The sequence below is a fragment of the Myzus persicae genome, unplaced genomic scaffold, assembly GCF_001856785.1.
Source record: "Myzus persicae strain clone G006 unplaced genomic scaffold, MPER_G0061.0, whole genome shotgun sequence".
NCBI classification, from domain to species: domain Eukaryota; kingdom Metazoa; phylum Arthropoda; class Insecta; order Hemiptera; family Aphididae; genus Myzus; species Myzus persicae.
Genome location: NW_019101980.1, coordinates 22,636 through 49,352, shown reverse-complemented (window position 1 = coordinate 49,352; position 26,717 = coordinate 22,636). Strand labels below are relative to the sequence as shown.

At 30.8% G+C, this 26,717-nt stretch overlaps 2 protein-coding genes and 1 long non-coding RNA gene across 4 annotated transcripts; 2 read left to right on the top strand and 1 right to left on the bottom strand.

Annotated features, from left to right (window-relative positions):
• Positions 1 to 1,818: 1,818 nt before the first annotated feature.
• LOC111030887 lies at positions 1,819 to 26,096 on the bottom strand. Of its 2 annotated transcripts, XM_022310597.1 has the most exons (8): positions 25,931 to 26,096; positions 23,352 to 23,478; positions 6,418 to 6,591; positions 6,193 to 6,282; positions 5,795 to 5,942; positions 5,081 to 5,220; positions 4,527 to 4,658; positions 1,819 to 2,358 (listed from the first exon to the last, which is right to left on the bottom strand). In XM_022310597.1, exons 3-8 carry the CDS (start codon positions 6,494 to 6,496, stop codon positions 2,207 to 2,209), a joined length of 741 nt encoding a protein of 246 aa, XP_022166289.1. In that variant the 5' UTR covers positions 6,497 to 6,591; positions 23,352 to 23,478; positions 25,931 to 26,096; the 3' UTR covers positions 1,819 to 2,206. The 2 variants fall into 2 exon arrangements, with proteins under 2 accessions (XP_022166289.1, XP_022166288.1); XM_022310596.1 differs by lacking the exon at positions 25,931 to 26,096 and having other exon boundaries at positions 23,352 to 23,567.
• LOC111030886 (putative uncharacterized protein DDB_G0292292) lies at positions 12,089 to 16,252 on the top strand. The gene is made up of 8 exons (XM_022310595.1): positions 12,089 to 12,352; positions 12,550 to 12,690; positions 13,650 to 13,770; positions 13,881 to 14,032; positions 14,144 to 14,422; positions 14,568 to 14,709; positions 15,371 to 15,768; positions 16,060 to 16,252. The coding sequence occupies exons 1-8, from the start codon at positions 12,250 to 12,252 to the stop codon at positions 16,173 to 16,175; spliced, it is 1,452 nt and encodes a 483-aa protein (XP_022166287.1). The 5' UTR covers positions 12,089 to 12,249; the 3' UTR covers positions 16,176 to 16,252.
• Positions 17,208 to 18,953, top strand: LOC111030888. The gene is made up of 3 exons (XR_002604140.1): positions 17,208 to 17,475; positions 17,698 to 17,833; positions 17,938 to 18,953. It is a non-coding gene; the product is annotated as an uncharacterized LOC111030888 (long non-coding RNA).
• Positions 26,097 to 26,717: the final 621 nt, after the last annotated feature.

Sequence of the window (26,717 nt, the reverse complement as noted above, 5' to 3'; positions counted from 1 at the left end):
GAAGAAGGTAAAAAACAAACCCACTAGGTAAAAACGGGAGTGACTGGTATGAAACCCGAAAGACCTCTGGCTGTCGAAGACTATGGGTACATTTACAGTGGTTTTGGGAAACATTGAATATATGTACAATAAACTATTCATGAAAACCGGTTTCGATTAATATTTTGAATGCTGGTCTTCTGAGAACATCTTCTTTTACGGTTAAAAAAACGATCACACTTTCTTTCTAACATTTTGTAAACAGTATAATTTAAATTGAAACGTATAATGTGTGCAATAAGTAATTTTTTGCATTGCAGTATTTTTATAGTGTATTACACCCATAATAATACACACATATAACGTGCATTGCTGCCGAGAGAACCTTATTCTTATTTCGGACGAAACGATAATGTAAATTCTACAACACCTTTGAAGATACTGGCACATTATATAGAATATAGATCAATCTTTCTTTGTTATAAATTTATATATCTAGTGATATTATAAATATCATTTTTATTTTAACAGTAAAATCACAATAAATGTGACAGTATATGTCAGTATCCATTATGTTTTAAATACAATTTTCAGTTTTTGAACCACGGCTGATATTTTATTCGTAGTGAGTTCAGTTTTAATTTTTACCTTTTCCATAGCCCTTGTGCATACACCGTGTTATCGACGAATTAAACCGACTAGCCCTGCAATTGGGTCCCCAGTCTACAGTACCTACTCAAGATAAATTAATCGGATAATCACTTTTAAGATACAGATCTCACTATGATAGTTCAAATGTGAGAAATTACTATAAAAAATTAGTTATCACCTCAACTTTTTAAAATGGATGAAAGCCAAAATGATAAAATGAATAATATTAACTGAACATTTTAGGATGTAAGCCACTTCACTTCTTCGTGGTGCATCCAGGGTAACTTTAAATAAACTGGATCGTACTTGGGCTACGTCAAAAATATGCCTTTTTTTCTTGGAACACAGCCGGGACATTAAATAGGTGTAATTTCGGGACGCACTCTTGAAACTTGGTACTGGATCTTGGGAAGTTAAGCATAGATAAGTGGTTCGACAAATTCAAATTATGTTTTCCTTGTACTTCATTCATCAATAACAAAATGGTTTGTGGCCTATAAAACAGCGCACATTAGGAAAGTTTAAAACTATTCGTAATTATATTATAGCTTCTGCTTGGTAATACAAAATCATTATTTATTATTGCTGAGCATAATATAATATTATAGCATTGTGGCGATGACGGAGCCGGAGGTAAGTACTTGAGTGTTTTACTGCAACGGTAGTGTTATAATACTAACGAGTTTTATTTCTATACAGAAACGTTATTATGTGTACCAAAATGACAATATATCTAAACAACTTTTAAGTTATCATATAATTTACCTACTTATATAACGCTCAAACTTTAATGTGTAGGAATAAACTATTGATAAGACTAAAAAAAATCATAAATACATTATATTACTATCAATAATTACCAAACTATGTAGGTCAGGGTATATTTATATAGCAAATAGAAAACAATATTGTCGATAAAAGCGTAACAGTAATTATTACCACACCTCAAATATATAATAATATACGATGAAATTATTTGAATATATTGTCAATGTATCATGTAATAAATAATAAATTACACTGTTTACACGAATGATAATAATTAATAAATAGGTATCTATTATACAGTTCATTAAAAATAGTTACAATTAAAAAAGTCTATAAAAAAAAAAAACACATAAACTTATTCGTATTTACTATTTAGTATTAATATGAACACCGCAACTGTGCCACGATAAGTGTTCTTAATCGGTACGTACTACTGTAAGTCTGCATACGCACTATATATTATAATACCTAAGTTATTGTTATTACGGCTTTTGCGACAGTGAGATACATAGGCACACAGACACATACAATTATTGTGAGACCATATAGGTATACAGACACATATAATTATTGTGAGACCTATATGGTAATACCCGATCGCATAAATCAAAGTATCGGGATTTAGGTCGAAGGCGAGTTTCGTACAATGTGCTTAGTGCTCCAATCGAATAGTCTACAATTACATATATATTACCATAGTACTATTTTGAGTCTAGGAAGGTACCTAATAATATTATCGTGTAATGACTGTTGCACGTACATGACACGTAACCGTCCCGAAATAATCCCACGACGACTTTTTGACGGCTCAGTCAATCAAGAGATCGGAGATTTCCACGGTGGACAGAATTCTGTTACCGTACCGGAGCAACATCTGTCGGACCACGTCCTCGGCAACGGGCGTCACCAGGTCTAGGATCAAGCGCTTGTTCATGTTGAAAAACTGCGAAGTCGTTTGAGCTGAAAAACGATAGGAAGCTTAATTAACGTGTACGATGTGTAATATTATTATTATGTGATGGTTTTGGACACATAGTGCAGTATACAGAGTGCTCATTGCGTCCATGAACGACCTACCCGCCATGCCACCTATCTAGACTTTAAAACCAATACATACAAGTGTACAATCCTATCGTTGAATTTTAAACTCAATGACGATTAAATAGAGTTTCCACTCTCAGAAATTAAACAGATCAATATTTTCTTTGAATTCAAGTCAATTCCAAAACGTTGAGAATTGGGAGCTATTTAATACATTTTAAAATATTATAAATCAGGTATCTAGAATATAATATATTTTATATCAAAAATATGAATATGGAAAAAAATTATTGAAGACTAGTTTACAAACAGCGTGGAAACATAATTGCTGCATCGTTATATTAACTAAAATATTGAGTACACTAGTCACTAGTGCAATGCCTATAATATGGTAATTTGATTATAGCGGTATAATAAAGCTATAATATAATATAATATAATATTTTTACTCTATAGTGTCGTGGCTACTATCCCAGAAAATATACAAATACGATTTATGTTAAATGTTTATTGATCACATAATATATAATATTATACTGTTATTTTATCCATAAACCTCGCTAATCGTTTTAAAATATCAGTTTACCTACTACAATTATTAGAAATTAAGACTCGTTTATACGTATATACGAATAATTGTGACAATAGTAATTAACTTATACTAAAATGTCAATGAAAATGAAAAATTGTTTTAATTTATATGATTTTTATTTCTATTTTTTATTTGTTATACTGTATATAGTTAAGCAAATATTATCACCAATATTCGTTTTCTAATTTTACTGTTTTAAACCATTAACACCTATCCTAAGTTATAAACATTAAATTTTGTCAATTTGTTACTGCAAATATTACAAGTTTTTTTCACTTACAAAGTTACAACTGGGAAATGTTATAAATAATATTATAATTATCGATATTGGTACATGCACCTATGGTCTAGACTATATGCAAATACCGAAATATATTGGAACATATTTTGTCCATCAATATTATTTTGAAATAACTTCGATGGCTAATGCAGTAAAAATATTGACCCATTTTAACATACAAAGGTATTCACGCAGACATTTTATAATCGAATGACTGAATTATCTCAGATTAAATTTAAGACATAAATTTGTTTTAGTCAAGTCTAAATAATATCAAGAATCAACACTCAACATTGTGGGTGGAACTTGGCACAATTTATGTACCTATACTTTTAATGAGAAAAAAAAATTTGGTTTGTGTAAATATTAAATAATATATCAATATGGTGTTTGATCTTTGGGTGTAAAAAAACCCGTTTTCTATGTAAATAAATAAATAAATGCATTTTTACGAAAACGATATACAGGAATGTTTTAATATTTTCACCGTTCCTCGGAAATCACTGATAATTCGTTTTAAGTAATTTAGTCCGTATAAATAGGTACTGTATTTTAATACACCTAATAATACTATACGTGCACATCACATTTTTTTAATCTAATGTGTACGCAATTTAACCGTAGTGCGTGCGCAAACGAACCATTAGCCGTTTAAATATTATTTTATTGACTAGACGTACACAATTATCTAAAAGTAAAGTAAATACATTATACGAGCATACATTCTATGTAGATTGTAGGTACATATTATAATATCATGCACTGATGCGATTATTGTCGAAGTCTATTTATAAGCGATAAGATGCGATAATACACGATGTGTGGCATCGACCGTCAATCGAAAAACAACAAAACGTATTCAATGTAACAATAATCATATTAATAGTATGTTATATTTTATACATTGTGTGAAACTACATAAAATACTGTGCTTGCCCACGAAAACGGGGTCGTCGAGCATGAGCAAAACGCAAGAGTTAAAAAATTGTAAGTCAGGAATTTACAATCCGATGGTAAATCATTTTTTTTATACTCGTGTCCCGCAAAAATAATTCAAAAATATGTATCGGGTACTGAATAATAAATATAAGTAACTGAGTTATAGAGTGATGTATACTCTGATTATGTGGACACTGCAAGTGGTACATCGATTCGATATTCGATATCAACCTAGGTACGAGAAACTGACGATTATAGGTTTTAGTGCAGACTTACCTAATGATGGGTTTTGAGATTTGATGATGTGCACTTCCACGTCACCCAAGTTCAGATCGATTTTGATATCGTTCAACTTCAATTTTCTCTGTTTCACTTCGGTGTTGGCGTGAAATCGAACGACGCTGTGACCTGAAAATTTAGAATAGGTTGTTATGTACATCGCGTCATATAGTCAGTGATTTAATACGTTGCGAGCACATCAAACATTTTTTTTTTAATACATCATGTACACTTAAACAATTTCTAGTTTATTAAAAATGGGTAAGGTATAGAATTCGTATATCTTACATAGTTCAAAGTGGGTGTTAGATTCTAAATAGGCAGCTATACCAAATTGATCTATTCCGATTCAGTACAGAAAGACAATTATCAAAGACTTACAAATACATAATGAACTTATACATTCACTATGTAAGAACTTAAAGATACAATCGTAAACTTTTTTCGGGTGCAATTTATTATTTAAAATTTTATGTGAATAAAATGTTACGCAGTTCAATACTTCGGACATTGTTCTGATAGTAAAAAATAAATAACAGTAAAAGACTCACTGATTTTTCCTTCACACAGTCCATTTCCGAAGACAGGCATAGGAATAACTTTTAGCGTGACGTTCAAATTGAAGTCCGTGACGAACGTGACGAGGGGAATCGCTATGACCATGTCCCACGTATTTGCTTTCAAATTGACTCTGTGGTACACGAAAACAATGAAAACGGATTATAATTACATCATATTAGTTGTACAGAGATGGACGATGACAACAATTTTTGATTTTTGATAAATACAATAAAATATATATGTTGTACTAGGATACATTGAATAAAAGTCAAATACTACAATATATTTTAATGAATATCTACCTATATGTATATATGTGTTGTGTATATATACATATATATAATATGTATAACCTAATATTATTAATTTAATACTGTTGTGAACTTCCACACAGACAATGACTTGGAAGTGACCCACTTAAATTAATTAATATAAATGTAATTAAAATTTTTTTCTTATAAATTGTAAAACTATAGTTGGAATACAAATAAATATTATAATTATTACTATATATTTATAGATAAATGCGAAAATGAGATATTTTTATAATATTATATAAGTGATAGTCCGAAGAAAATGCATACTCAGTGTCTTTGTTATTGTCTATTGAATTATCATAAAATATCAAAATTTAGATATAGGTGATACATCGATGGTATATTATTGAAGACTCTAATAAATCAATAATATATTTATATACATACTTTAACGATTTGAAGGTAATCGAACTGGCGCCTTTAGCTGTCAAGTTGGATAGCTCTCCAGTCACCCGGATATCTTGCAAATTCTTGTACACCGAAACCCTGGGGATGTGTACAGGGTCCAACGGCGGCAGATTCAGTTCCGGGTTACCTGCGAAATAAGCAATTTAACCAAAACTTGGGGTTACAAAAATCTGTAAAGTTTAACTAAAATTAAAAGTTGAGACAGTGGCTAAAGTAGGTATTCATCTCAACCAGACTGGAACTGGGATTACAATTTATTGTTACAGTATAATTTTAATAGAAACTAACCACACTACACCGAAGGTTGTAATGGAAGCTTAAAAAAATAACTTAAACGGTTTTACCATTATAATAGCTACGTCTTTTTTACCCTTTACCTTGCATGAGCTGAGGTTTAGCCTGTCTGAGCATGTTCAAAAGACATTCGTCCAATTTCGGATCGCTTTTCTTGCAAGCCTTCAGCCCGTCTGAAATCGTATTCACAATATTATAATATATTACACTTAAGTACACCAAATGTGTTCATATTAGATAGGGTGGTCAAATTATAGTTTCATTTAACGATTCATATTATAGTTTACTTCGCAATCGAAAATACCTACCAGCCAAAGGTTTTCCCGAAGTGGTGTCCAAAGCCAGACAGTAAAGCGCAAACGCGATTAAAAATCTTGTGGAAAACATTTTTTCGTGTTGTCTGATGCAGTTCTACGGCTTCGGGCTTCTGGTTCGTTTGGCGATCGCTGTAAAAATGGCTTGGTCCGATACAATGCACGACCCTATAAATAAATGTACGAAAAGGTAAATTATATCGAACCGTTTTTAATTCAATTATAATTGCGGTTTTCGAATATCGCTAACTGCGGGCTGAGGGGACAACACTTACATGTTTCTTAACTACTGTCTTCCGCGTAATGTTCTCTACAGTTCAGATTTCTCTATATAGGTACATGTCATAATCAAATGGTTTAGGTAACTGTGTATAATATTATAATACATTTAAAATCAATTAAATTGTGGTTCAAAGCACTTTTGCGCTAACCCACAAATATAGTTTATAACATTGGAAGGTACGAAATAGTTTTCTCCTTGTGATGATTTTGTCCTGACGGACGACGACGCTTAATAATGTTATAGTTACGTGTAAGTAATTATATTCGCTCATTGTTTACAATACAAACTAAATGTATATGTTCATATTATGTATTCATAATAATACTTTAAATTACGTTGAAGTGAAAACGTATTGAAAACTATGATGTTGGTACGCTATCCATTCGTTTCGAATTTCAGATAAGTAACTAATAAAATATATACACACTAAACCGAAAACTACATTTTTTCACTTGCTGTATGAAGCATTTATTATAATACAATATATAAACAGCGAAACCTCTAAATACCGGACACTCACAGTCACCGTAATTTTGTCCGTTATTTAGAGGTGTCCGCTTTCAGAGGGGAAAAAAAATTCGAAAATAATAACTGCATAATATAATATACAACATTTATATAATATGTACATATGTATATTAATGATATAGGTGTGCATTGTATTTGTATTATTTTAATAATAAATAAATATTAGTAAGTTGTGCATACTATTATTTAAAATTATGATATTATTATATATGTAAAAATTAATGAAAATATAAATAAAAGTATCATATAGTATAAAAATTAACATTTATTGAAAAAATCAGTTACTTTAGCTTATTTGACCTCAATGCATTTCGTGTATTAAGGCATTTTGTAATTTAACTGCGTTGGAGAACAATGAAATTTTCTATGTATCGATAGAAGAAATGTATTCACACACACCTTTCACTGCTCACTGCTGCCAGTGACTCCTGTAGACTTCCTATTTGTGGAGTTAGATCCTTTTCTTGATCTTAGGTCTCATATTTTCCTACCTCATTAAGTGTGGACATATTCGTACTATCGTTGATATCGGTGTATAATTATCAAAATCAAAAATTAAATTGCCATAAAAGTGTCGGTAGGTAAGGTATTTCGAGGTTTTCCTATATAAAAGTGGTGAAAATGTTGCTATAAAAACGTCCACTATTCGGAGGTGTCCGCTATTTAGAGGTGCCCGTTGAGAGAGGTTTCACTGTATCATATTTCATATAAGTCATATATTTTTAGTGGACGTGTACTCACCCGACAATTTTCGGTACACGTTGAAGTAGATCGACTGTAATACAAGTACAACTATAATACCTATAAAAGGTTTAGTGCTTTTAGAGCAATTCAACACTTCAACAAATTTCATTTTAATGAAAATAAAAAAAAATAAAAGATACCAACATTTTGCATCGCATTTCTTACACTTTTTAAAAATATTATTGTAACAAAAATTTACATAATATAAACCAATCCTGGGCAAGTTAATGATAAATTTTAACTGAGTTAAGTTAAGTTGAAAGAAAACATTTTAAAAAGTTTAAAGTTAATAGTTGTCCTAATTTTTTTTAAACTCAGTGAAGTTAAAAGTTATTTGAAAACTTATAACTAACTTAATAGTTGGGTTATTTATTTATTTGTTTATTTATTTTAGTATATAAGAATGGTATATTGTACACGGTTTAAAATAATAAAAAGTAAATGTTTATGTAATACATACCATCAATAACTAATCTACGGATTTATTATTAGTTTATTGTTCAGAAAGTATTTCATTCGTTCATCGTAGGTACTAGGTAATAAATAATAACTATAAAAACAATGAATTCCTATAGTTTTCAAATCTCGATGTCATGCATAATATTATTAATATAAGCTATGTGTACACTTTGCCCTAAGGCCTACCCAACTAAACCTATACATATAGTGCCAAAGTTCTAAATATCTAGAAAATAAACATACATATGAGATAACATACATAGTTTGTTACCTACTGCAGTCGTATTTGCAGCCCAAAATAAATCGATTTTCGTCTTGACATTCGATAACTCAGACGCTGGAAATCGTAAGTACGATCATTGCAGATCGCTACATCGTATATTTCTAAAATAAATGTGATGCAATATAGTGTGTACACCTGCTTCAGACTTTCGACATGTGAACAGAATATTTACGCTGTCGATTATAACAATATATTGTGTAATATTATACGTCTCCAAATAATTCGATAACGACGTGATAAATAATAATATGACAAACGTATCGTACGCTGAATCTATCCTGTCCATGACTTTTGTACGGAATAAAAACCCTTACGCTGCAGACAGTCATAAACTTATAAATTATATTATTTTCTAATATAATCTATACACGAGACGGCAAGACGCGATATAATACATCCTTTCCGAAAACTCGCATTTCTATAAAGTGACGTGCCCCATAAAATCGTATTTTCCAAAACTCACCTTCTATACTATTATTATATTCATCGAAAATAGTCCATCGAGCGACGTTATATGTTTCCATAATAATGAATCTCCGACGAGCCATATATCTCTTATGTAAACGGTTTTTTTTTCAAGTAATACCTATACTATATGTATATTTTATTATCGCCGACGAAACGTTTTTATTTCCTGTCACTTTTTGTTATAAAACGTACGCACTTGGCCTCCCACGTATATACATATATATGTATATTATTTAATATCATCAGAGTTGTATAAACGCGTCTCGTTCATTTCACCCCTCACCGGAGTATGATCTTCCACCCAGCGCAGTTTTTTTCCCGGCTCATTCCGCGATTTTAGTTCTCAACGGGGAGACGGGTCTCGCATAAAATACAAAAACATAATACATTTTATTGTTATACCGCACGTCACGTCGGGCGTTATGTGTTAATATAATAATATGACATTATACAGTCATGGCGGACTTGGATGGAGGATTTTCCGATTGGAACGCCGCTCGTAAAGCGTATATAGTTATTATAATTTATAGTATATCCTACTACGACAATGAGTATATCGTTTATATATATTATATGATATATATAATATATACAAACCATAAACACCATGGCCGTCGCCTCGTTCGTTAAATACATTACATGTATATTTATGCGTGAGAGCGAACCGAAACTCACGGACCGAATGATTATCCCCTCAAAGTCGATTAAATAAGATATAGACGCCGGTCCGAAATGATTCCGTCGAGGATCGTAAAATACACTAACACCATATATTACAACATATATATATATATTTATATATATACTGTACAACGAAAATATATAGCCGTATATGCATATACATAAATCGTAATACTTATATATATATATGTATTATATAATAAATAATCAAATGGATGTTTGCGTTCTCGGGATAGTGCAGTACATACGCGACGGACATAAAGACCTTATCGACAAGAGGCGCGATTCGCGGATGGGGTGTCGAGTTGAGGGTGGAGGCTCGGCCCTCCCCCGAAAGCGCGCTGGTCATACGCGATAGTCCGCGAGCGTGATCGGCCTGAATACTATAATATATAGATAGCTAGTATACCTCTATATGAATACAACTATAACTATGGCAGTTTGTCACGTTTGCCGGATATTTGACAGACGGTTTTCGGGACACTTGCCACCCCTCCCACCTTCCGCCCCAAAAAAGTGTTATGGAGCTACTGTATTTCGTGAAACGACTGTAAAGTCGCAGTTAAATAGTCTAATATATGGGTAGTCAAACCTACCCATAGTTTAAATTGTATTTTCAAATTAATTCAATATTTCAATCATATTATAATACCTACATCAAAATTATATACAAAACCAACTACGTTATTTATTATTCCCTTTAGTATAAATAATTATCATGTTTCAAGATATTAAACGTACAATAAAACTCATCTCATTACGAACTTGGCAAAACAATGGACAAAACAAAAAACCGAATTAAACAAAAACAACAATTCCCCATTGGCTTAGCAATACATTTCACAGAAAAACGTAAACAAAAACAAATTTGTGTTGTGTCCGTTCGCTAGTTACTAGTAGGTACATATATAGTTACGAATTTACGATTGTGCACAATATCCATGGATATTAATATTAAAGATATTTATGTATTTGTTATTGTTCGCAGGTACTTTACATAGGTACTTACGATTTTTAAAATTAAGATATTTACTTATTGTATAACAATTTAATATTGATTCATTATTCATACTGTACAAAATAAATTACCAACAATTTAAGTTACCTACTCAATCATTTTAAAATTGTATTTGGAGTTATAGTTTATTGCTTTATATTTTTAAACGTTTGAAAGCTGAGAATTTAGCATTCTCGCAGATTGAACCTTCTTGCTAGTATTTGAAATTTGTATGGATATTATTTTTTATTTTGAACGCACAAATTATATACCTGTACGAATTAATAGTGTAAAGCTCCTTAAATATTGAAAAGCATTGAAACAGCCAAACAGGTGACGTAAAACAGAATAATAATGTTCACGACGTCAATAACTATTGACTGATGCACATCACTATAATAATAAATAAATGCAATTTTTACTATCAAATTATATCAACCACCCCACAGTTACTATTTTAACACCACACATATCAAATTTTTACACCATGCTTAGGATGTACTTCAGGTAGTTCAATTGATTTGCCATACAATTTGGGAATACTTCCTATTCTTTCTACTAGAAAAAATGTATTAAACATTCACGAATGTCATTAAATTATTTAAGACCGTTTCTCAGACGTTTTAAGAATGGGTGGGTCAATCCGACTGTTTGAACTACCAGTTTTAATTTCATTCGGCGCCACTCAGTAGCACGTGTATTATTTTTATTTTACTTGATTGCTGCAGGTTTGAATAAAAATATTTTACCATAAATATAAGGTGTATATTGTGAGTTGCTCAATCGTTGGTTTATAAAAAATCTGCAATAATACGTGGTAAGAAATTGTCTGCGAAAAATAATTTTATAAAATAATTGTTAGGCAAACACAACCAATACGTATACATCGATGGATGATAATATTTTCGTTTCTTCTGTACAACATTAAATCTATGGTAAGTAAAAAAAAGCGTTTCCAAAAGACACATCGTATATTGCGTAACTGTAAAAATCGCCGATACGGATGGAACCGGATACAATACGCGCCGTATGTGTGTTCTATTTTTCATTTATCTTCAGCAATTAGCCGAACTCGCGCGGTGGTATATGTTTACCGTCGATTTGACGACAAAATATATTTGACTCTAGCAAACACAGACGCAGTAGCTTATATCGGTCTATGTGAAATTTCCAAAAATCTAAAACTGATAAGCGACACTTTGTGACTATATAAGACCGAACCCGGCTCACAATCCGTACATTCGGCCCGACTGTGCTCATCGTGTACACATACGTATTATACAAAGTATTTTCAGTTTTTGGTTTTGTTTCTTACTGTAGCGCGGCTCGCGATTTACATTGTACAAAATAACCAAAAATATTTTACAGTGACTGAATTTTAAAATGTTTAAAATGTTCACGACCGTGTGGTGTTTAACGGCTTTGGCATTAGCCGTCTTCGGTCAGGCGACGAATACCGACGGCGACGACGAGCGTCAAGGCAGAGGTGCGTGTGCAACGGTTTAACTCATATCAACATTACACAAAATAATATTCTATACAATTTTTATACGCCGGCAAAAATATTATGTCTTGAGCATAATGAACGTATTTTATAAACACCGTGATCGGTCGTTTGGACGATGTATTTATATATATCGTCTTGGGCCGATCTAAAAACCATTTCGATCGATGTTGTTTCAGGGTGGAATATGCTGGATGGAGCCAAACGTTCGTGCGTCGGGCTGAACGGCCGACCAGGCATATGTATGGGCCAAAGCGAGTGCACTGAAGCTAACGGAAAGTCAGTGGGCAGGTGTTTTCCGTTCGATGCTTGCTGTTCAGGTAACCATGATAATATAATAATACAATAATAGTATCTAACATAAAATACATATTATTTTAAATTCAATTAGACGTTTGCCAATATTATATAATAACGTATGATGAACTTATATTGGTCAATTCATATTTATTTATGCATCATTCGGTAATGTTATTTGTATACATGCTATTTGTTCTACATGTATTATGATTTAATTCATTTTCAAACTATCCGAAACGTTTTACATTTAAAAACCAAAGATACAGAATAGAAAGATATATACATAGGTAATATATAGTACCTATATTGTAATATGAGCTAAATTTTTTATCATGAGGCATTTAACCATTTAATTTTAGTTTTGACTTGAAAATATAAAATATAATAGCAAGACAAAAAAAAATTGAAATCTTTTGAATGCCAGTTTCACAATCAAAAATGTCACTTTGATCAAATATTATTATAGCATATTATTTACTTTATTTTACTTAAGTCTGAAACCGTTCAAACTTTAAATTATAAATGTATAGCACTCCACTCTTATATACAATACGATGTAGGTACTATAAATTGGTCCAATACAAAATGCATACTTTGACAATCCAAAATGGAAATTATTATGAATTTCAAAACTAACACTAAAACACTGCGTTCAATAACTGTAAAACAATTCAGTATAACTGTTTTAATTAATGAAAAACAGAATATTAAATAAAATGAGTTTTGAAAAACTAAAAATCTCGTATTTTTAGTTAATTACTCTTAGATAATGATTATCATTATAATAATACATTTTAAAATATTGAACGTTCTGTGCATTAAAATTTATCAACATCATATAAAAGCATTTAACCGTAGGTATATTCAAAAGTGTTCAATATTATAATAATTTATAGTTTATACTATTTAGGTATTCTATAAAGATTAACTAAATTTATTTTTTATGACTTTTATCGAGACATTTTATTTATTTTTAAAGTGACACCTAATTCATGCGGTGCATCTTCGAGTTCAAGCACCGCATATTTCCAAAGCCCGGAAAAATTCCAAGATGTATGCTCGTACAAGATCAACGTCAGACGAAACATTTGCCAGATAAGGTATGTGGTGCAGCAACGCTAAAATCATAGTTTATACCCACTTTGGCTTTTTAGACGCGTATTGATTAAGATTATGCACATATATTAGACATACTAAATCACTTTTATAGAATCGATTTCGAGAGGTTTTCACTCGGCCAACCGACCAAACTTACGTCAGAATCAGCGTACACATGTGAACGTGACGAGTTTACGTTAATCACGAACGGCAACACAAAGATAAATGTGCCCGTTTTATGCGGTGAAAATTCCGGTCAGCATGGTAAGATAATTAAGAAAATACATTTTCCGTTTAAAATGTTATCATTTATAATATTTTAACGGTTGCCGATATTTTCCCTCTGTGTACAGTGCATGTATTTTTTTATTGCAGTGTATGTGCCGGTGAACCAACAACAGTCGGATTCGAGGAGCAACAACAACAACAACAACAATAACAATAACAACAACAAGCAACAGATGACATTAAAATTCAGGCTGACCGCCAGGGATGACGACTACACCGAACCGGAACCGTTTTGGAAATTGAAGATCACGCAATTGGAATGCCAAACGACGTCGACCAACTGGTGGAAGATTAAGGACATCGCACGCCAAGTCTGGGACTGGGAAGACGAAGAGAGAGACGCCTCGAAATCCAAGTACAGTCTAGGTAAGGAATATAATAAGCGCTCAACCTGCAGCTAAATAAATATATACACAAAATATAAAGATGTAATATTATATTCACCGAAATGTGTTTGTTTACCACGAACTCGGATAAGACGCCGATTTATTATTTGTTTACTTTTCTTTAGCGCCAGAAGGTTGTTTACAATACTTCACTGACAGACGTGGTTCGTTCGAAAGCTTCAACTACAACAGAGGGACGGGACATTATTTGGGCAACTTAAATTACGCGACGTGCTTCAAAAGGAACCAAGATACTTGTGGAATCAAGTAAGTGATTGAACAACACATAACAGCACTATGAAGACAAAGCCATAGAGTCCGTGCTGAATTCATGTTATGATAGTATATGATCAAATTTAGACCGTCTGATGACAAAAGTATGACGTACACCATAACACTTTTGTCAACTAAAATTATTTTTTTCTAAAAAGCAAAACGGTATTCTAAAAGTTATTAAAAAAGGTAGGTTCCCCAAGAAAAGAAAAGATTTAAAATAAGGATAATAATATAATATAGATTTTAAATATGCGTTTAATTTTAATCCTATTTAGGTTTCTTGCAACAAATTAAGGACCCCTCAACAGGTCGGGTCTGTAAAAAATAATTGACCTTAAAAACATGATATGATATAAATAATAAGAAATACTTCAAAATAATACTTTTGAAAACAAATAATTCATACCACAAATAAACGTTATTGACTTTAGTACATATTTATAATATTTTATTACATTAAAAATGGTTGGTTGTAACTTAACATGTATGTATAAACCCAATTATAATACATGTATGGTATAAAATGAGGTATTTTTTAATGTGGTTCATACAACATTCATATCGTCCATGTAAACACATACCTAGGCACCAATTAAAACCTCTAAAATAATAGAAACGTTTTTTTTCAATCAAAAAACTACCAACCCTCCAGATATGAGGCTGTTAAATTCCAAATGGCATACAACCAGAAGCTGACCGGTTCCACGGACCGGGACTGCGATACTGCCGCTGACTCCGGGCAGACGACGCTCGCACCGGGCCAGACGACGCTCGCACCGGGCCAGACCACACTCGCACCGGGCCAGACCACGCCGCCTGCTGGAACCACTCAGCCACCAGCGGGAACCACTCAGCCACCAGCAGGAACCACTATACCACCGAACGACGACGATGAGACCGAAGCTCCGACGAACGGGCGTAGCAGAAGACGACCATCCGAACGTGGAGTGCACAGCGACTACTTGCTCATACCGGACGGCCTTTATTCGGGATCTCGATTTGCGTCGAAATATTGTGACAAGTCGCTGGAAAACATCGATGACAGCACAGGTAACAGCGATCGTAACCTTTTTTCGTTGATTTTTAAAAGGCACTTACCCAGTGACCTGTTAGGTGGTAGTGATAGTTAATTTTATTAAATTTAAAGTTCGGCTTCCCGTTTAGTTTGTACTTTTGTAGGGTTAATGGGATGTTTAAACGTCGATACACTTGGAACATCCCACTGATACGAGAACAGATTTAAGGACTTCCCGATTTTGCTTGATATATTATTTCATCCACAGAAATGATTTTATAAGGAATTTTTTAATTTATATTTTGCTTTTGTTTTATGTTTTTCAGTCAAGACTCAAGGACCTCTCTACGTGGCTTTTGTCAGCGACGATTTCTCGAATCCCAACGAAGATGTGGAAAAAGGATACAAGATCGATTATTCATTGACAAATACTGGATGTTAAACACATTAATATTCAATCATAATTTTATTTATTTTAAACACTAACAAAAGCGTTTTATTATGCAAATTTTATTTATTAATTTATTATAAATTATAATAATATATCTATGATTATTTATTTAAAAACGAATCGTGTTTATTATTTTCGAAACTGTCATGACTCCTTGAAAATTGTGAAAATGACTATTCCTATATTTGAAAACATCAACACACTCACACACACATACGTATAGAGAAATATTATAAATTTGGTAATATTTACTTTCATCTCCAGGGTTGCCATTTTCAGGAATTCCCGGTAAAGGATACCCACCGTAGTACCTACCAAAAACTGAGGTTCAAGCACACTAACCGTATGATAATATAATATTATAATGCATAAATAGTAAATACTGATTATTTCTTTATTACACTAAACACATTAAAACAAGTTGAATAATATTAAGGTTCGCAATTTTTTTTTTATATTACAAGTAGAGCTTGCCTTGAGATCAACCGGCATTATTAATATAATAATAATAATTATTATTATTTGGGTATTAGATCACCTTGATCGGTTAAAAATAGTCGATCTGGCCATCTGAGTAGGTACTCTTCTAAAAAATTTTAAAGTCTGACATCGGATACCATTTGTTTACAAATAATAAATATAGATAATGATAGAAGTATACCAAAATACAAAACTTACAAAAAATACTTTCCCGCGATTGCAACGTACCGCAGTGGGTACACTCAGAAAGTGCCAAGGAGACGGAGTCTATACGAAAGTACCTTATACCAACCGACCTTTCGTGCAGACCATACTGACCATATAATATGTAATAAGACTATACGAATTATTTTTTTGTTTTTTATTGTTATTAACTTATAGGTTAGGTACGACTTTACGACCATCGAAGTTTTGGTAATAAAGTTATATCTAAATATTATTATTGCGGTATTATGTTCATCAATAATTATTGTTTGATAAAGATAAACAATAGATTTTATTGTCCTGATATTCAAATTGAATAATAAATTTAATAACCCCCCGATGAGTATTTTAGTAATTATTTTACTACGCTTACTTGCATATTATATAGTCGTAGACTTGAATAATGCATACCGTCTTTCTATATTATGTTGAACATCACTAAGTAGGCGTAGCAAACTATTCGAACCGCAGTCGATACTTTGAGCTGACAGTGAATCTTAATGTTTGTCAAAAAAATATCATTTAAACTATATAAATAAAACGTTGATATTACACATTGCCGTTTTGGGCTTAGCTTTTTCGACTGCAGAAACTTAAAGTACTTTGAGTAAGTTAACTACATTTAGAAATTAAACTATTATGTACTAATAAATAATATTATTATATTATGCCTCTTATAGTGAGGTAAAAAAAAGTTTTGTGTTCCTTAAGCCTTCGTTATTTTATTTAAAATAAAATCAATGTTTAAAGAATTATTAAATAAAATTATAGTTTTCTTAATTACTGAATAATTATTTGTTGATTAACTATTTATTATTGTAATTTGTAGTCACTCAGACAGTCTGTTTATGATAAAACAACAGATGTACTCGAAACGAATTTCAGTCCCCTGGACGCGTCGCCAAAAAATTACATTTTTTAACTTATCGTGAGACCAGAGAGACTTGTGGTATACACCGTAAACGGTAAGTATTTAGGATTTAGTACATAATTTTTCAAAGTCGCACATCGTTGGTAAATTAATAAATAATCGAGTAAAATGTATAATAATTATTGTATTATGATTTAGGATCAACTTTGAAACGTTCTCGTTTAATCAACCCACTAAAGGACAATAATATTCGGCATATACCTGTGCCCTTGATCTAAATGTTCTCAATGTTCGAAATAAACCCGAAGTACCGAAGCCAATTTAACTGCCCGTTTTATGCTGTCCATCACATTAAACTCAAAACATTACACAAATATTTACAATACTTAAGTATATTGTATATAAGTATTACAGTATTTCACCGTGTTTGTCCTCGTTCACACTCTATCATGCTATTATTGTATATTACATGCTCTACTCTTCTGTCCACCTGTTGCAACAGCCTAACTTATCCAACACTTTTTGAGGACTCAAAATAGAAACTAGGTATATAGTTATTGACATGCTTTTTGGAAATATTTATTAATTTTTGTTTTTATTTAAATTGTATAGCTAACCAACGAATATTATAAAATACGAAAACATTGCTTCAGTATAGCTCTATCTTTTATACAAACAATTATAATTTAAAAATATGTGTTTATTATACATAAAATAATCCACGACGAACAAGGTGAAACGACTAAGTGTCCACTATAAAAACACGCTATATATTCTAATTTAATAAAGAATACAGCATGATATCATATGACCATACGCGAAAACTAAAAAGTATATTTTTAATTCGTATTAGCTCGCTTCTAGTCTATTTGCAGGTAAATGATTAAGATGTACCGATTTTAAAGTCACTGATTACAAAAACAATCGCTCTCACTGTCACCCTCGTGTCCGGAATAATCTAAAAAACAGCTGTGGAACATACCGCTGTCGCAGTTGACATGCCGGGCGATGGAAGACGCTGAGGAAAACCCCAAGTACAGTCTAGGTAAACAAGTACATGCATGTAATTATTTATATTATTGTTTATTGTCGTAATAAGGTCATGGCACTCCCAAATTATTTTCGAGTGTTTCCGTTTACGCATAAACTGTAGACGGATGTTTTTTCACGGTTCAAGTGTCTGTAGCGCGTTATTATAATATACAGGCTATCGTTTTTTTGATCGTAAACACTGTTTATTTGTATTATACTCTTGTATTATGTACTGTGATAATATTAATAATAGTACACGTATCTCATATCCAAGACAATGACGTTTCAAATGGATATATAAACTTCCAATAGTTTTGCCTGGCTCTGTTAGGTAAACATACAATAGCAGATCCCATAAATATTATGTAATACCCACATTTATTGTCTATATTAATCGATACGTCAGTTTAGAACACTTACAACAAAAATATAGACTACTCATAGTTTTAGATTCTAAGCGAAAAAATGCATTTTTTTCTGTCTGTCGTCAACTTTTGGAGTAGTAAAAATGCTCCGATTTTCGACTTCCGCATATTTTCTGATAGGAATATAATGTGAATCTAGTTTTTTTTATTTAAGGAGCACAACTTTAAAATTTCAAGTAAATATCAAAAACATCGGGATGCATTTAAAGTTCAAATTTTTCAAACTTTCCGCCAGTATTAACGATTTATTATAAATTTATAAATTTACAATTATCAATATTTATATCGTGTTTCATCCCCTGTAGGATGTTTGCAATATCACGTTAAAAAAAAGGCATAACCGAAAGTCTCAACTTTTTCAACGGTCAAAGTCATTACTATTGGGTGATTTAGACTACGCAATATATATTTTAAACGGTATCCAGACACTTGCGGAATCAAGTTAGTGAAATGTAACGTCCGTGAGTTGTATAGCTATATATATATATATACTATTTAAAACAAATGCTTTAAATAGAATAGGTAAATCATACTCAATAGAATTCAGTGAAACCTCTCCTGACGGACACCTCTTAATAGCGGAACATTGAGTAGCAAACGTTTTCTTGGAAACTAACAACAAACTGAACCCTCTGAATAGCAAACATAATCGAATAGTCGACAAAATATCATTGACCGGGACATATTATGTATGTACCTATTAACTGTATTAAAATATTATAATACCAAAATTGATGACAGAAAATGAAACTATATTATATACCTAATAATTAAACGCGAAATATTAATTTTAGAGTTTTACTACATTATAAAACGAAACTTCCCAATGCGAATGTCAAGAAAAAATATTTTAACAGCATAAACAATTACAAACATAATATAATATATTATTTTATACAATAGTTAATATTATAAAACACATATCGTACATATTTTAACAAATTTGCTATGACTTAGTAAAAATAAAACAAACCAAAAAGAGCTTTAGAATGTAATGGATATATAGATACATTATGATAGGTCAAAGACGTTAATGTAAGAAAATACGACATTAGCCAAAAATGTAGTAATATCTCTAAAATATTGGAAAATAGTGAAATCGTATACATATTGCCCTGTCCATAATGATTAAATATCGTCGTTCACCTGTAAATTCATCTGTTGATATAGTTGATATTAATTATTATAGCTGCATAAGTATAAAACAACAACAGACTCAACAGTAATAGCTTATTTCATCTTACATAGTTTGTTAAGTAATGCATTTGTTTTCAGTAGTAGATTCACGATTGTTATATTTTTATAACTTACTCTATAATATCTAATCTAGTCAATAGCCAATAAACACCAAAATACAACTATAGCCTATATGTATAGGTGCAATATTTGGGCACATGTCAGAGTACCCTGCAGTAATACAGTAATACAGTTTATCGTAATTTTTAAAACGGTTTGAGACATTCTGTGATATTTCAGTCTTTAACGATGTTGTAATCCTTAATGGCTATAATACATGTTTACTACTCGATTTATGAGTTATGACATACATTTTTTATGCAATAAAGACTAGCAAAGGTATATAGTTTTTTTAAATAGATTCAAAAAGACTGGAGTCCTTAATTCTCTAGCTTACTCATTACATAACCTAGGAAATTCACTGCTAGTATATAGCTGCAGATGACCGTCGAATAATCATAGTCGAGACTTGCGATATATCGTTTATAAATGTATTGCTCGAAGCCATGTATTACCTAGATTCGATTTAAAATCGCATGTTATTGCATTATAATAAAATGTACGAAATAAACGTGACTATACGAGCGTCTAGTGTGAATAACAGTAAATGGTTTAATTTCAGTCTTTGATTGCAACCGAACGCGCCGGAATTAAACAGAGTTACGATTGTAAATGTACGATTGAGCCCAAATTAATTGTTAATTCAGAGTTGGAATATAGACATCTAAGTACACGTGTTTTATTTTGAGCGATTATTGTAAGGTATTTGTAAGGTATTTATTAGTTTATTTAAAAACGCACACATTTGGGTTTGCTATCTGTGAAAACCCAGTTTTATGGTGATTTAAATAGCTAAGTAGTTATAATAATATTTTACCTGTTTGAGAGTTTTTTCAACAAAATTGGTATAAATGACTAATTTGGGAAAGATATTCGGAATATATTAGTTTTATAATATAAATATAGTATAAATATAGTAAAATAGTAGTTTGTTAAATATAGTAATTTAAGTTAATAAATAATAATGAATCATTTGTAATGTTTATAACGTTATTTACTGTTAGTGATTCCGAAATAAGAATTAGATAATTATGTTTAAATTGTAATTTTAGTCACGTGGTGAATTTTATTTAGTTTATTTATTTATTTAATATTTATTAAGTTATAATTTTGCTCACAAAATTAAAAAATAAATATAGGTACTATAATATACGTATTGAAAAAAATAGGTACCTAATAATATAATAATAAAGTAAAATCATTATTTATTTTCATACAGCAAAGAACCGTGGCATTTCGATTTGGATAACTCCCCAACTATGAGTTTATAATCAACTACAGGTGGTGCATTTATTTTTCTTGCATCGTTAGAGAAGCATATTTGATAGTGTTGTGTGCCAATAAAACTCTTTTCATTAATTATATCACATATAGTATTATTAAATTTGTTTTCCATTTCGTATTCATCCATATTGAGTTATATTAACAATAAAAATTAAAGAGAATAAAATTTTATGAGAATTTAAAATAGTTTACACGAAGAATGATATGAATTAAAGATAGATAGCATTATGCATACCCATAATATAACATTAAAACTGAAAGACTACATTACCACAACAAATATTGTACGTACAAGTTACAATTTTCAAAATTGACTCGTACATAATGTGCAACGACAGTAATCAACCAAATATAGATAGTTAATAATCTAATTAATCTCATATTTGTGGAATGTAATAGTTTTAGTTAAACTATCGATATTTTGGTACTAGAAAAAAATGATTGAGATATATTTTATTATATTATATAGTTTCTTTTACCGAAACATACTACTGTATGCATATTATGTATTACGATTTACAGTTCACGATTTCGAAGACTACATTATTCTTTTACCTTAGATTGGTTTTAAAGACTATTACTAATATTTCTTCGCTCTTCTCTACTTAAGTACAATATTGTGACTATATTATATATTCATTTAGTATTTATATTGTATGACGCACTGTTTCCGATGTCCTAATTGATTAGTTTTATAAATATATACCTAATACCTTGCCATGTAGGAATGTCTTAGCTTTCCTATAATTATAAAGGTATTCATCATAGTTTTACTACAATCTGTCACTCAGTATTGTCGTATTGTTTGTTAAAGAATTTAAATTTGAAATAACTTTTCAAAAACTAAAATTTGAAATAGTAGATAGGTATCTATGTAATATATTGTTGGTTGATTCACTGTTCATGTGTGTTGTCACTGACCAACGCTGTGACCGCAATAACTTGGAAATCGGATTCAAGATCAAATATGAATTACTCACAAATTGTAAATCGTTACATCAGTAATCACATATTAATTATTATCTTATTTATTTATACCCTGAACAATGATAATTAAAAGCTATTTCAACGATTAAACAATTTAAAATAAATTGTATGCACATTGCATTGCATTTAATTTATTTTATTTTGAACAACACCATATATTAGTATCATTTAAAATATAAAAAATATTTTATTATATATAATTTAATATTATGTTACACATCGCGTTATATGAATACCTATATTGCTACTACCTACACTAAATTTCTTACAAGTTACAAGTGCAGAATGTCAGCACATCCCAAACATAATATAGTAAAATATATTTACTGTATAAATAATATATAATTGCAGAAAGTAATTTAGTTTTAACGTTTATCTAATGCCTTATTAATATTAAATGGTTAGATTATGGATATACGCGTAATTATATAATTATAGCTATCAATCTGTAGTTATTAGACACAAGCCGGTCGTCCGAAGAAATCACATTCCGCGTAATATTTGAAGTTCCTTATAAACTATTCTTTTCATAATGCATTGACTACTGAGTAATAACTACTAAGTAAATAAATAAAATCAAACATTTACCTCAGACTAGAAGATCAGTTGCGATGACGTTGCGTTGATCGGCATATGCGATCAATCGGACATGTAGTTTCACCGAGGCAAAGAGAAAATTATAATTTCAAAGCAGACATTTGGAGTGATCGCCAATCTGGAAAATTGTGTGTACACTTGAAATGCTAAACGGCCTTTTCGGATAGTTTAAATCATAACACAGTGCGTAGGCACTTATATGAATAATAACAACGGCAGAGGACCGTTTTTTATTCAATTTAATTTAAATAGCATGAAAATGTTAAATTGGCTCGAATTAACCGACAATGACGAGACCGGAAGAGAGTAAAATAATATGCGTAGTGTACAGATATAAACTTAGGAACAATAAACACAATCGTCAGAATTAATTTGTATATTATTTTGAACGGAAATTGAAATGTTTAACGTCAATTTCTTCGTATTCGATTTTTCCGGATACGATGTGTATAAACAAATATTTTGCTTGTACCTATCTTTCTATCTGTCTACGCCGATTTTATATTATATATATATATATATATTTTTGTATTATTTAATTCACATAAAATTAACTAAATACCATAATATTATTGTTTTGACAATTTATTTTTATCTATAAATAACGGATAATGCATTTTATGCAGTATTGTTTACACAAAATGAATCAAAAATCACATCGACGATCGTGGCGAGGACGAGAAAAGGGTCGTGGGTTGGAAAAGTCAGCCATTAATATTATTGCTTTTACGTTTCTCGCGTTTCCCCCCGTGGCCGTGTTAGTTGGTCGGCAGAACGTTATTCCGCTATTACCAGGGCGTGTCGTTGTCACCCTATGCTTGCGTTATCATCTTGTTGGGGGTTCGTGGATGTCCGGTGGGAAAAAAACGAAAACCCGGAAAACGGAACCACAACTACGGAAAACAGGCTATAAGTACAGATCACGCAGAAAACTGCAGAGGCGTGATTTTATTCTGTGAGTTTAATTAGGTTATAATAATTAACTAAAAGTAAACCATAATCAAACATCGGAGCTACGTAGGTATATATGATAGTCTACAATAATTTCAAAATTATCATAATTTAAGGAGCATTGACATAATTGAATAACTAATAATAGTATCATTTTAAAATTACATTGCAAACAAGACATACAGCCGTTTACGCACATAAAAAATATAAAATACGCAAATGCAAAATGCGTAACGAAAAAATTACAAAGGGGGAACGGTAGGTGACCGCTCTGCTTTACAGTATGTGTTGAGTGAACCTATCGTCATTAAGTATAGTCACTAGGTATATGTAATATGTTAAATTTGAATTAAATTATTACACATTGGATAAACGGTTCTTAGCGAAGACGGTTGCCTTTATTATTAAGTACATATTTTAATAATAGGTATATTTATGTTGCTACCTATTATAGAAATGCATTTGATGGTTAATTAATATATTTTTTTAGTTATTTATTACCAATACAGTACTCGTTATACGATATAATGCTTATTAGGCTTAAAATAATGAATCTATAAATGTTTTGATAATGTCATTGCGTAAAGTAAAACATAATAATAATATACGTAAAAAATATACAAGCAGTCCACACAAATATTTTTTAAACTGCTATAAAATGACTAAATAATTATTATTCATTTAAATATTTAATTTCGTCTAGATTTGAACTCAAACCATCTATGAAAAAATTGTTGGTTTCAGTGTGAACTACTTACGAGTTACTTTTTTTTCAATCTAATTTCAAGTCTTAGCTATATATATTGAACATTTCATACATTTTTAAGCACATAATAATTTGCACATTTTCATGATGTTCAAAAATTTTTCAAAAATATTAACGTCATTATTTTATAGTCTTCAAGATTTTTTACCCAGCGAACATTTTTTTATTGGCTTATTTATAGAATAAAAGTAAAAATGAACCATCGACAATAGGTATCCTGATTATTTTTAGAAGTACTAGACATTTTCAATTTTGAACTCCCCAAACTGCCAACTATATTATTATCCAATTGATATTAAAAACGCGTTTTTTCTACAATATAAACCTATGCATTCCTACGTCATAAACAAAAACACTATTGTATATATTATGTTTAAATAAATTTGTTAGTATTAATAAATACAGTGAATAAGTTGAAATAGCTTAAACATTAACATTAGTTGCCAGGTTGGTAGGTACTAAACGGAATCTGCCCGAACCTCGACTACGGCTGGTAATAAATAATAATACATAAAATATTACTGTCTAAAAGAATATTACCTATTATATATTTAAGTGTATACTAATATTGGTAGATTGGATATAAAATTAGAGATAATTATTGTTGGTCTCTTTTATTATAATATAGGGGCAGCCGAATCTATAGTACACATATTATTATATTAATATAATAAAAAAAACTTATATTCACACACATTGTGAACAATTAGAAAATAATGATAATAAACTTAATGGCAAAAAGTCTCAAGTTCTCGTGATTAATAATAATATAATATTATTGATTAAAAATTGGCCCTCTAGTAACTTTGAGTTTCCCATAGCTGCTATAAAACAATTATAATTTAATACATACTTATTAGAATTTTTCTTCGATTAGTCCTTTCTGAAATACGAAAAAAAATGATTTTCCATTTCATAAGTATAAGGTAATGTATTTTTGGGCACACTAATTATATTTTGTATTATTATTTATATATATTTTTGTATTTAATCAATGTGCATAAAATGCGAGTGTGTGTGTGCAAAACTGCAAAATAGTAGTAACAGATAATAGAATATATAATAAATTATAATAACAAAAAAGTATTTATTTAACATTTGACTGCCACAGCATATTATACTAAAGGTCCACCTCCACACACACCTCTGCGGTGGCGGTAAAATTCGTTTGTATTGGCAGTGCTGCCGCGGTAACGTCCAGACTCATTTTAACGCCACCGCCGCAGTGTGTGGGGACCTTAATTATATTAAAGTGTGCAATGTTTAAAGTCGTAACATTCCTATAAGTGGATGACAATTATTACAACGATTGATCGATTAATGCAGAACAATTATAAAATAAAAACCTAAGAGAGCTACCTACTAGATATTTTCATCTACAAGGAAAATCTATGAATCATAAACATATTTTTGCTAATAAGTACCTAACCATGACAACGACAACCTTACATCAAATCGGTAAGAAACAAAAAATTTTTTACTCAGCCAAAGACATACCTATTATTTATGTAAAAAACACATAGGTATCTGGTATATTGGTATTATAATATGCATTGTGTTTAATAATAACAGGTCACTATTTACTATTTAGTAATAATAGTAATAACAATTAACGTCACAGTCCACTTTCTTAGGAAATA